The sequence below is a fragment of the Schistocerca nitens genome, chromosome 2 (genome assembly GCF_023898315.1).
Source record: "Schistocerca nitens isolate TAMUIC-IGC-003100 chromosome 2, iqSchNite1.1, whole genome shotgun sequence".
Classification (NCBI taxonomy): domain Eukaryota; kingdom Metazoa; phylum Arthropoda; class Insecta; order Orthoptera; family Acrididae; genus Schistocerca; species Schistocerca nitens.
The window spans coordinates 284,992,359-285,006,062 of record NC_064615.1 but is presented as its reverse complement, the minus strand read 5'-3'; the positions used below and the strand labels follow the sequence as shown (position 1 = coordinate 285,006,062).

General features: G+C 39.8%; 1 protein-coding gene across 3 annotated transcripts in view; it reads right to left on the bottom strand.

Moving 5' to 3' along the window:
• The window catches only part of LOC126236032 (oligoribonuclease, mitochondrial), a 72,894-nt gene extending 60,820 nt beyond the window's left edge, over nt 1-12,074 (bottom strand). The window contains exon 1 of one of the 3 annotated variants that reach the window (XM_049945058.1): nt 11,943-12,074. Coding sequence is in view for 1 of the 3 variants with exons in the window: in XM_049945056.1 (XP_049801013.1) it covers nt 11,665-11,740 (76 nt within the window). In the remaining 2 variants the exon portion in view is untranslated. The other 2 variants (XM_049945057.1, XM_049945056.1) reach the window with 2 other exon arrangements.
• Nucleotides 12,075-13,704: the final 1,630 nt, after the last annotated feature.

Below are 13,704 nucleotides of genomic sequence, written 5' to 3'. Positions count from 1 at the left end.
CAATAATTTGCCCACATTCGAAGTCAATGAGCTCCGACATAATGCACTCACAGCTACAAACAACACTGTTCTCACCATGACTGACACTTGAAGGCGCAATTTGTGGTAAAATACAACAGGGCAACCTACAGGCTGGGTTAGCATCTGCATTCATGTTCAAGCATGTATTTCTTGCAGTGCTTCCATAATTTTGTCTATTCACTGCATATCTATTTGAACCTGTTTGCTGCAGTCAAGCATGGGTCTCGCTCTACGATATTCACCCCCCCCCCCCCTCCCTTTCCCATTAGCAAGCTGCTTGATGCCTCAGGACTTTTCTTGTCAACCAATCACTTTTTTTTATGAGTTGTGTAATGGATTCCATTTAGTCCAATTTGACTCAGTACGTCATTAGTTAGTTATTCATTCTAATTTTCAGCATTCTTCTATAGCACCACATTTCAGGAGCTTCTGTTCTCTTCTTGTCATGTAGCAGTTGTTGAAGAGTAGCTGCAGAGCTTAGTGACTTCTTGGGTTGGTGTTACATTACTTGTGGTACAGACAAGAACTGATTGAAGACGAGTAGGGACTGTGTCTGTTGTGTATGGATGCAGGGGGAACTGGCCGCTGTCCGTAAACATCTGTAAGCTGTTTCGGCCGCAGTCCACAGGACTCAGGTTACTGCCATGGTGCTGGGGCACCTCAGACGAATGCTTTGGCACCTTTGGAGCCTATAGTGTCACCTTGGACCCCTGATGCTGATGCACCTTCCAATTCCCATGTCCCAGAAAGCTGATTGTCACTGACGAACAGTGGCGGGATCGTGGATCTCTGAGTGGAATGTGACAGTGGGTACAGGCCACAAGACTGTCCCTTTACACCTCAAAAACAGTTTTGAGGAATTCCCCACTGCTGAAAATACACAGAGCCAGCACAGGATAGCTCACTTATTGGGACTGTAGTCAGCCTTCCTGAGAGGTATGGACAAGTGCAGAGGGTGGGATTGCTTATTCATTGTGAGCTCCAATGTTAGGCAAGTAATGGAGCCCCTAAGGGAAATTTTGTGTGTGTGTGTGTGTGTGTGTGTGTGTGTGTGTGTGTGTGTGTGTGTGTGTGTGTGGAGGGGGAGCTGGAGTTTACGAGTACTCAACAGTGAGGTTATTAGGCACCCATGCACTTATTTTAAAAGAATGAGGATGAAATGCCTAAACTTGCTGTCATTCAGTGAGGGGGTGGGGGGGTACCTATAAAATGACACTCATTCACCCACTCCAACTTCACTCGTGTTGATCCACACAATCACTATTTTACATGCCTTAAGACAATGGAGAAAGGCTGAATGGTCCTGTACCTGGGATTAAAATATAAGTAAAACGACAGAGAATATAAAAGATAGGCACAGGCAAAGTTGATCACTTATAAAAAACATTGGTGAGCCAGTCACCCTATTAACACATTAAGAGCATCACCCTAAAGCCTTAAGAAACATGTTGGACAAAATCATTAAACTTCATAACTCAAACCACATTCATTTAATAGTCACTTAAAATAGAGGACAGATGTGTCGCCAAATCTGCCGCTGCCCTCTGGTCTGAAAACAAAACACAGTCTAATAAAATGCGGTGCACAGTGATCTGTTCACCACAAGCACCAAATTTTGGAGGGTGCTCTCCCTGGGGTAAGAAGCCATGCATCGTAGGGCTGTGGTCTATGAAAAGACTAACAAGGAGGACCTCATTTTGTCTGCCTTGTCAGACGGAAATATGACACGGTCACATTGTGGGCTTTACTATACTGAGTTTATTGCCTGTCACTCCCTATTGACACATGACTCTGTACCTCAACAGTGAGACAATAGCATGCACGTGGATGGCACACTGAACAAACTGAGGATCGTGAGACACCTCCTTTGCTGCTACATCTGTCGTTTTATTCCCTGCAATATTCATGTGCTCTGGCACCCAGCAGAAGGACACCTTTCCCAGCCTTTGTGAAGAAGGGCAGTTCAAATTTACTCTTAGCCTCGGTGTAGATCAGTCTGTCCAGGGTCCTGTACTCCATGATTTTCCTTTCTTTCTGGAGAATCCTGCAGTCAGGCGAGCAAGGTGAGAGGTGCTCTCCTCCGCAGTTGACACAGATGGGAGGCGAGGCACATGGAGTATTGGGATGTGATGGGCGTCTGCAATCTCGGCATGTGACGCTGGAAGGACAGCAGGAAGGCATATGGCTGAACTTCCAGCACTTAAAGCACCGCATCAGGGGAGGGACATAGGGCTTTACATCACACCGGTAGACCATCACCTTGACCTCCTTGGGCAATGTATCACCCTTGAAGACCAAGATGAAGGCACTGATGGCAACCTGATTATCCTTCGGACCCCGGTGGACACGTCGAAGAAAATGTACACCTTGCCGCTCTAAATTGGCGTGCAGCTCGTCGCCGGACTGCAAAAGAAGGTCCGTGTGAAATATGATACACTGCACCATATTTAAGCTCTTATGGGGCGTGATGGTTACAGAAACATCCGCCAGCTTGTCACAAATGAGTAACTCCCATGACTGGGCAGAGGATGCTGTTTTGATCAAGACCCATGTCTCATTTTGGACTAGCCCTCCACCTCCCCGAACTTGTCCTCTAAATGCTCAACAAAAAACTGAGGCTTCATCTTCATTAAAGATTCCCCATTAGCTTTCTAACATACAAGGTACCAGGGTGAATAAGATCTGATGCCGTCCTTAGCGTGATGTTCCTCCCATTGTGTGGCCAGTGAGGGGAACAATTTGGGGTCTTACTTCTGTGCGCTGAATTGAGCTCGTGATCACTTAGAGACTGCTGGTGTTTCACCACCAGCAAGAGATGATAGACTACGCTTCATTGTGTGTCATCTGCCCTGATGCCAGCCTCTCCGACCAGGGACCCTCCCCACAGGCACCACCCAGCCGCAGCAAAGGCCACCTGGCAGGAGGGCCATTGCCGGGACCTGCAGGGGGATAACCAACGGATTCCCCCTGTTTAGACTTATCTGTAAATACAGCTACATAGTTGTGGTGCTCATTTAAAATGTCATAAAATATAATATTAAAAACAGAAGCAGGAGTGCAATCTATCCTGTACTCCACTAAACCTAATATTACTTGGTGCCTCTGCAGTAACCAGGGTGGCAGTCAGTTAAAACCACGGATTTGAGCTTGTATGTGCCCTACGCCAAGGGGCTCCAAAAGACACTTCGTGCAGATCCCAAATGGACGAGCAACAATATGGTATAGTGGAGAACTGGGGACGTATACGCCTCACACATCATGAGGAGTTGCCGTCAGATATTAAGTGACGGTTAACCAGCTTCAGCACAGAGGCTGGGTAAGGGGGCTGGTTCTTAAGTGCTTGTGGCCAGCCTGATCCCTTCATGGTGTAATGCACCATTTACCTTCAGGTAAGAAGCTCTCACAAGGTTCACATAAAGGCACAGTGAAAAATAATGTTAATATATTGCATCAGAATATCAGGGGATAAAAAAAAAAAAAAGAGTAGATGTTCTTCTTGTCTGTTTAGAAGATTTAGAAACTGAGGGTGGAAGAGATGTGCTATGCCTGTCTAAACACCATATAGTCACAGGGATGGAAATGGTAAATATAGGTGGATATAAGCTTTCAGTACATGTAAGTAGAGACATTATGGAGAGAAGAGTAGTTCCCATACATGTTAAAATCTGTCATAGTGAGAAAAATTTGGAAACTCAAAAATTTTGCTTATGGCAATATATAGAAGAATGTGAATATGAGCTTAAACTAAATAATGGCACTTTTATAATTGTAGCCATGTATAGGTCCCCATCTGGAAATTTCAACTATTTTTGAAAAACTTGGATTCTTCATTGTGCTATCCGTCAGACAGAAGAAAACAAATTATTATTTGTGGGGATTTCAGTGAAGATTTTCTGAAGAGTCCAACAGAAAGCTTGAACTTGAAAGTATTACTTTATTCTTTCAATCTGACATTATTTATTGATTTTCCTATTCAGGTGGTACAGGAAAGCAGCACACTGATAATGTTTCCATAGACCAAGATAAATTTAATCAAATAAAAACTTTTCCCGTTAAGAATGGTCTGTCTGATCATGATGCACAGTTAGTTACAGTATATGATATAGCTCCATACAGTAATGCAAAACAGTCCTCCAAAATAGTGCGTACAATTAATGATTTAACAATTCAAAATTTTAGGGAAAGCTTGCAACAGTTAGACTGGATGAGGCGTACAGGGAACATAATGCTAATTTAAAATTTAATATATTTTACGATACCTTTGTGAGTATATTTGTAAACGGTTTCCCTAAGAAAACAGTGAAACATAATTGTAAAAAACCATGTAAAAAGCCATGGCTTACTAAATGGATAAAAATATCTTGTAAATGGAGAAGGGAACTGTATCTTTTAGCTAGGAGGATTAATGATCCTCAAACAGTGAAACATTATAAGAACTACTGCACTGTATTAAGAAAAGTTATTAAAAAGTCCAAAGTATGTGCATTATGTCTGACATTAGCACATCTGATAAGATTAAAACAATTTGAAATACTGTTAAAAGCGAAACAGGGCAACAGAGAGCACAGGAAGACTGTGTTTCTATCAAACACAATGAAAAGTTTGTTAACAAGAAGTCAGAAGTAGAAAACATTTTTAATAACCATTTTTTAAGTGTTGTAGAGAAAATAGGCTCCAGCTGTTCATTAGAAAATGCAAGGCAGTATATGCAAGAGGCAGTACCTATGCAATTTGATAAAATTGAAATTCAAAGCACCTCTTCTTCTGAAATTAGGAAAATAATAAATCACTCAAAAGTAAAAGCTCGCATGGAATTGATGGCATTTCAAACGGAGTACTAAAAGCTTGTTCCCAACAAATAAGTAGGATTCTCAGCCACATATGTAGTAGCTCACTGAATCAGGGCATTTTTCCAGATAAAGACTGAAATACGCTATTATTAAACCATTGCATAAAAAAAAGGGGATAGATCTGATGCTAACAACTACCACCCAATCTCACTTCTGACAGCTTTATCCAAAGTTCTTGAAAAAGTAATGTATTCAAGAGTGGCATTACATTTTTGTAAAAATGAAGTACTAACAAAATGTCAATTTCATTTTCAGAAAGGCTTTTCAAAAGAAAATGCTATATATGCTTTCACTGATCAAATATTAGATGCACTGAATAACTGAACATCACCCATTGGGATATTTTATCATGTCCCAAAGGCTTTTGATTGTGTGAATCATAAATTTCTTCTAGATAAGCTTTAGTATAGTGGTATGAGTGGGACATTGCATAAATGGTTTAATTCATACTTAACTGGAAGAATGCAGAAGGCTGAAATTAACAGTACAGATGGTCTGCAAAAACCAGCAGAGTCCTCTAACTGGGAAGGTATCAAGAATGGTGGCCCACAGGGTCCAGTCTTGGGTTCCTTATTGTTCTTAATATATATTAATGACTAGCCACTCTACATTCATGAAGATGCAAAGCTAGTTCTTTTTGCTGATGATACAGGTATAGTAATCAAATGCAACAAGCAAGAGTCAGCTGAGTAAATTGCAAATAATGTCTTTCAGAAAATTATTAAGTGGTTCTCTGCAAATGGACTCTCACTAAATTTTGAGAAAAAACAGTTTATATAATACTGTACAGTATATGGCATAACATCATTGATAAATATTGTCTATGAACAGAAGTTTGTTGCTAAGGCAGAATACTCAAAATTTATGGGTGTGTGCACTGATGAGAAATTGAATTGGAAGAAACACAATGATGATCTGCTGAAACGGTTAGGTTCAGCTACTTATGCTACATGGATTATTGCAATTTTGTGTGATAAACATATCAGTAAATTGGCCTACTATGCCTATTTTCATTCACTGCTTTCATATGGCACCATATTTTCGGGTAACTCGTCATTAACAGAGAAAATATTCATTGCACAAAAGTGTGTGGTCAGAATAATAGCTGGAGCCCACCCAAGATCACCTTGCAGACATTTATTTAAGGAAGATGGGATATTCACTGTACCTTCGCAATACATATATTCACTTATGGAATTTTTTCATTAATGACCCATCCCAATTCAAAAATAACAGCAAAGTGCATAGCTACAATGCTAGAAGAAAGAATGATTTTAACTATTCCGGATTAAATCTCACTTTGGCATGGAAAGGGGTAAAATACGCTACCACAAAAATCTTTGGTAATTTGCAAAATAGTATTAAAAATCTGACAGATATCCAAAAGCAAAGTAAAAGAATTTCTGAATGACAACTCCCTGTACTCAATAGATGAATTCTTAGATACGAAGTAGTAACTGTAAAAAAGAAAATAAATAAAAAACTGATTAATTATTTTGTGTAAAGAAAATTTATGTTAAAGTGTCACGTTCCACATCATTATGAAATAATGTATTCATGATCTATGGAACAAGGATTAATATATGTATGTAAGTGTGCATGTATTTGAATTTTTTGGAAAAGCATTTTCACCTTTATCATGAAAAAATCAAATATATCCAAATCCCTGTTAAAAATTACATTAATATATCCGACTACAAAACAGGTTTGTAATTCAAAATAACTAAAGTAAAAGAATACTACAAAGTTTACACAAAAACTTATTCTTTGTCAACCACTTACATGAAATCGTAAAACAGAAAGGAAATTATGGCAACAGTCATAAACTAAAAACTTAACAATTCATTTACAGCTTCTAATAAAAAAAAGTAGCTGATTCGCTGCCTGTGTCTACATAATGTGCTTTTTCTGTATGTAGACCCTGTAAACAGACAACTCAACACGAAAAATTAGAGCTCTCCAATCTCAGCTTTCATCTTTTAGCACTGGCTATTCATAATGCTCAAACCAGGTACAATCCTCAATCACAACACCATTTTTGAGCAGAGTTTCAAAAAATTAGAATCAGTAGGAAAATTTTTTGCAGTATTCAATCCCACATTACTTTTGCAGCAAAACAGACTGTTTTCTTTCATTAATCCATTTGACTCTGCTTGTCTTTAAACATATAATGCAAAAGTATGAGGGCATATTAGAATTTCTCACTCTTTGTTTGGTGTCTACATTTATTACTGGAAATAACAGCAATAAAAAACAGAATATCACTTATTTAAGGAACCAGTTATTTTCAGCAGTTTTAATAGTCAGGTTAAACTGGACATGAAATAAAATGATGCATCTGGGAAATGGTTATTTCAACAATAACCGCCATCCCTAGTCCCCAGCTCAGGTACCCCAGGGTAGCCCGTACCCAGCTAATGAATGCTGAGCCATTAAGTGTCAGGAAACAGTGGGCAGGGTGAGAAAGAAGATCAGTGTCCACTTTGTTTGCTTTCCAGGGGCCTTGTCCAAGGTCTGGAGGAGGGTCTGCACCCACCTGCAAATTGAGGCTGATGTAGGGCACGAACGATGCTTGCCGCATGGGTTCAGAGGCCATCCTCATTTCCTACAAGTGACTGGCTGCTTTGGTAAAGACTGTTAGCCTTGCCTGCAGGGTGGGAACAGAGCTATCGTTTAGCAGCATCATTCTCAGAATCAATCTCGGTCCTATGGTTGGAGCTGAGTGGAACGCTTAAGCTAGAGGCTCAGCGATTCTGTTATGATCTTTTACGTGGATTTCCTGACCTCAGCTATTGGGCGGAAAATTGTTGGATGCCCCATGTAAGTCAGGTGTGTCCCACAGCAATGAAGTGGCTACTAGGGTAGCGGAGTATGTGTGGTGTGCACAAGTGGGGTTTTTTGAGACAGAAATCCCTCCACAGGCCCGATAAGGTGCATTCCAATTCCAGGCAGGGTAGCATTTGTCATAATAGTTCAGAGAAAGAAAATGTTAATATAGTGGTAGTTTGCTGCAGGAGTGTCAGTGGAATGGCCCCAGCACTAGTCTACTTATAAATGGTAACAATTCCCGAACAGTACTAGGAACATAAAGCTGTCTGAACCAGATGTTAATAGCAATGAAATTCTAAAATCCTACTGGAATGTATATCACAAAGATAGATCGAACACTGGTGGTGGAAGCATGTTTCTAGCCACAAAAAAATACAATAATATCTAGTGAGCTTGTTATAGATTCTGAATGCAAAAAAGGGAAAAATGTTGCCTGGAATGACTAGTGTGACACTCACTGATATGAGCCAAAGGTACCACACAAGGCAATGCACCTCACTTGCCAATGAAGAACTGTTCAGGAAGGTAGTTGAGGTGGTATGTTTACAACAGATGAAGTTGATTCCAAGATATATCTACATCATCTCTCACTGGCAAATGATATATGAACTTCTTTTCTATCACATGCATCCACTTGTTCATCTACAGTACGCTGCAGGTGATTTATACTTTCAGCAAGACAATGCACCATTCTTGAGGAATTGTCCACACTCATGAGAGTGGTGTATGACCCCCATGACTCTAGACATTAATACTGTGGAGCCCAGCTGAGATGCCATTGTCCACTATACTGAAAGTCTTGGTAAAGCTGTACAGAACAAGTACTACTGTGCAAATCTAGTTCACAGAGCTCCTGCACCATATCTGCAAATCCTCCTAATATACCAGTCCCCTCAACTACCCATCTGCTTAGAAGTACCACCCCATTCCTGGAATGGAACAACTTAACCATATCCTCCATCAGGCATTCAACTGCCTTTCAACATGCCCTGAAAGGGGCGATATTCTTCCTTCCTCACTCAAAGTGGTTTTCCGTTGCCCACCCAACCTACAAAACATCCTGGTATCTCTTTATGCCACATCTATTCCCTACACCTTACTATACATGGCAAATCTGTATGAAAGGCTCCGGTGAAAGACCTGTCTCACACACACCCAACCAGCCCATCCTATTGCAGTCTGCTCACGGGTAGTGCACAGCAACAAGGTAGAGCCACCTGTGAAAACAGCCTTGACATACACAAAACTTCGCTTCAATTTCTGAACAGCCTTTTACATCTGCTTGATGACCAACCAGAAGAACATTGTCCAAAAACTTAAGCAGTAACTTCAATATTTCTTATGCACTACTCTGCCACTCAATGCCTCCACCATATAGTGAGCATTATCTTGACACTCTCCAGCATTTTTATTCCATCCATGACTTTCCAGTGCCATATTAATGTTACACCTTCAAGTATTATCACAGATTCTCTCAAGTTTTTAAAGGTAATGAGATTAAGTTTTTGCTAAGTTATGGATAAAATGTAGACTGGCAATGGCAAGGAAGGCGTTTCTGAAGAGGAGAGATTTGTTAACATCGAGTATAGATTTAAGTGTCAGGAAGTCTTTTCTGAAAGTATTTGTATGGAGTGTAGCCATGTATGGAAGTGAAACATGGACGATAAATAGTTTGGACAAGAAGAGAATAGAAGCTTTCGAAATGTGGTGCTACAGAAGAATGCTGAAGATTAGATGGGTAGATCACATAACTAATGAAGAGGTACTGAACAGGATTGGGGAGAAGAGGAGTTTGTGGCACAACTTGACCAGAAGAAGGGATCAGTTGGTAGGACATGTTCTGAGGCATCAAGGGATCACCAATTTAGTATTGGAGGGCAGCGTGGAGGGTAAAAATCGTAGAGGGAGACCAAGAGATGCATACACTAAGCAGATTCAGAAGGATGTAGGTTGCAGTAGGTACTGGGAGATGAAGAAGCTTGCACAGGATAGAGTAGCATGGAGAGCTGCATCAAACCAGTCTCAGGACTGAAGACCACAACAACAACAACAAGTTATGGATTCTACTGTGTCTAAATAATTTTTATTTATTTGTCCTCTGACTGTTTAAGGCACAGTGCAAGCCTCACTGATAACTTGTTTTTCAATCTACCTACCTTTAGTGATTTATATCTTAAAAGGATAACATAAGGTAATTCTAAACAGTCAAATATTAACAGTAACATCTGCTTATCAGCTGGATTTGAATAATAAGATAAGAATACTGTCAAAATGGTTAGTGATAGGTAACATGGGGGAGTACAATAGTATGAGATTCATACAGCAGATTGTATGGATGATAAATTAGTTTACAAATGACATGTTCTACATCACAGAGTAGCTGGGGTCTTGGTGACCTTCCCTTCCTTTTTAACCTCCCCAACCTATCCTTTCCCCCCACCCTGAGCAGGAACCAACAGTTCCAAAGTTGGGGGATGGTGTCACCACTTCCACACTCTTTGATATGTATGTATTGACAGCACCAAACGTTTTGTTTCCTGGAGGTAAGTAGGCCTACTAGCCTGCAAATCTGTCTAATAATTCTGTAGTTTTCTTGAATGAATTTGCCTTTGATAAAATGTAGTAATAAATGCAATATTCAAATTACTAAACTACAGCCTTCTTCATAAAGTAAACTAAAAGAATACAATTATTGTACGATGTCAAGTGCAATGCACTGCAAGGTTATGTGCAGTGACCTGTAAAATTATGACTGGTTGGAAAGTTACTGTTTGGTTCATGAAGTGCTTGCACAAGAGCAAATGGTCGCAAATGTAGACCAGAAGAAAATGCTCACTGCAATCAGGTGAAAGATGTCTGGTTTAAGGAACAATAAAAATTCAGCTGTCTATTCAATATTAAAGGAAACTTAAAACAGCTAAGCCTACATCTCCAGGGAAGAAGGAAGAAACTAAGCAAATGAAACATATATGCCCACAGTCTCATTTAATGACTTTCAAACAAAAAATCAAAAATGAGTGAAAGAAAAGGCTTTCTACAATATTTTAGAATTTCACCTGTTCTAAAGATGACCAGAGATAGAAATAATTTACTAACTGTAAACTATGTTGTATTTGCCTTAGTATGTCTATAATTTATTTGATACTACTATATATTATTCTCTATGTACTGTAAAATATATATATAATGTGCCTTATATTATTATTAGTATGTGTACTGTAACAATGTCAACAAAACATATTTGTAAAATATATGTAATTTCCCTATGAAGACATCCACTGCATAAAAATGCTCAAAGCTGGATCAAAATAAATAAACTGGCTGGCGGCTTCTGCCGCTCAAAAAACTGAACGGGTTACTTACAAACTCAGAGGAAGTACAGAATGTTACAATTTGGAATGTTACAATTTGTAGTCTTAAGGTAAAGCCAGACACCTAAAACGTAAGCGGTGTTTCAATATGCATATATTGCTCTCATTACGTTCTTCGGATGTGTGTCTGTTGTTTTCAAGACAGATTAGATTAGTACTTGTTCCATGGATCATGAATACGACACTTCGTAATGATGTGGAACGTGTCAGATTAATAAAGGTGTCTACACAAGATATTACATTAGACAAAATATTACATGACACTCAATTTTTTTTAACGAAGGTTAGAGTGTAACACCTTCTCGACAGTTTAAAAAATGGCTTGATTAGATTAATCTTTGTTTCACACACCATGAATACGACTGTTAACAAAATTTGCTTTAAACTATATAATTCAACGTTCTCTTTTTTTCTTTTAATATTTGTGTGACTACTGATGTATATAAAAATCATCTAGTGAGTGGAAAAAGTTGTCATTCAGAAATTACTGTAATTAGTTTTCAAATGCACGTTAAAGCGGGAGATAATTGGAAGAGACTGTTTTAACACATTCTGCCAGTTCAGAAGTCGTATATAACATACAGGTTTCTTACTTAGTTTTATTCTGGATCGGCCAAAGTACTGAAGAACTGGTTGAAATGCGGCGTTATACAGACGTCTGCAATACATCTAACGCAATTCTTACTGAAAACGTCCGATATATGAATCTTCCTGCTAAACTAGGGCACTTCTCCAACATTATAATAAAAACACACTTACTACACACCCTCTGCCCTCATTATTTTGGTCAACATTTACGGATATGGGCTCGCAAAAGCTTTGTAATTCGCGCGAACTATGAACCCAAAAGCAAGTGCATGTCAGCTAATACCTCGGTTGTTAAGAGCGTAATCCTTCGAGTACTCAGAAATGTGTGGCTGCTTCTGTACAGCGAGTGTCCACTAAAGTGCGCGTCATATATCTTGGCGGCCGAGTTTAGGTTCGTTCTGCGCATCTGACGTCAAAACATACAGTCAGCCAATGAACAGAGAACGACGTTGCCAGATCTCGACTGTAGTACAGAGCACGGACGAGTGTCTTCAGTTTTAGAAATGTTCAGTCATAAATGAAGCAATAGAACAAAAGCAATGTCTTGATAGCAGACTTGTTTTTCGAAAGTTTGGAAAAACCATTCTTTATGCCAATTGCTTCATTTTCTATTAATTAATTAAACCAAACAAGCAATAAGACTCTTAATTCAGGCGATAGCAAGGAAAGGTGTTTGTATCAATTTCACGAACCGCTCTTTCGCAATAAAGAACAGCGGTAATTGTTTATTTCCTATTGTACTTCGACGAAGTGCGAGTAATTCATAGGCATACCAACAGTGTTTGTCAGAATTTTGCGTGACGTGTTAGAGTCCTTATGGAGACATAATGCAAGACAAGCTGCGTTAGCGTAATGGTTAAGGCGTTGGATTGGAAGGCGATAGTTAACGAGTACAGTTCCGTTTCAGCCGCGCTCGCGAGTGGCCGCTGTTAACTGTTCCGCTGCACTTCAGTGTTTACATCGCTGTACTTGTGCTCCGCCGAGTGCCGTCCGTCCGTTAATCTCCGTGTTCGTTCCTGTTCCTTGTGATCTGATCACTCTTTCTGGTCTTGCTGCTGCTACTTGGAATTTCGGTTGTTTAACCGAAATTGCTTCGCTGGATTAACCATGGCTACAAACCTCAGGAAGAATACTCTGGTATTTGCTTTTGACAAGGAATCCCGTCCTGTTCAGCCGACATCCCTGGAAATAGATGACTGGATTACACAGGTAATTGGTCTAAATTCTGAAACCGTTCATACCTGGCAACTGGATCAGGAAAAATACTGTGTTTTTGTCAAGTTAATCAGTGCTTCGACTGTTGATAAAGTGTTACGAAAGTGGGGCTATGAAGTAGATTTTGTGCATAGAAATGGTTATAAAAGTAAGGTTTCCATCTATAGAGCGGACATTCACTACAAAACCGTTCGTGTCTTGAATCTTCCCATTGAAATTGAAAATGATAAGATTAAGGAAGCTCTTTCAAACTACGGAGACGTTAAATCAATTGCAAATGAAAGATGGTCGCCTCGCTTTAAACTGCAGTGTTTTAACGGGGTCCGCTGTGTAGAGATGGACGTTAAGACGAATATTCCGTCTCACATAACTGTTTGTGGGTATAAGGCACAAATTGTTTATACAGGTCAGGAAGCTACATGTCATATATGTAACGAAACCGGCCACTTCAGACAGGAATGTCCGCGGCGAACTGTTGTTCTTAAAAGTAATTTGATACAGCGTCAGAAGCTTACCTTAAATGATCTGTTACCAAAGAATAGCCCGGAACAACTGGTTGAGGATGTTAACGCAGCGGGCCAAGCTGATGTCTCCCTTCACGATAACAGTCAGTTTCCCCCGTTAACAACAAAAGGAAACCCTGTTGCCACTACTCGTGAAACTGAAACGCAACCGAAAAAACGACCTCTGGAGATAACTGATAGTTGTTCAGAGGACGAGCTGTCTTGTCCCACTCCCTCACTTCGCAAGCAAAAACAGTGCGATGAGGAGGCAGAGGAACCTGAAGGCAAAATGCGAATGGAATCTAATGAACAGAAAGATAATACACA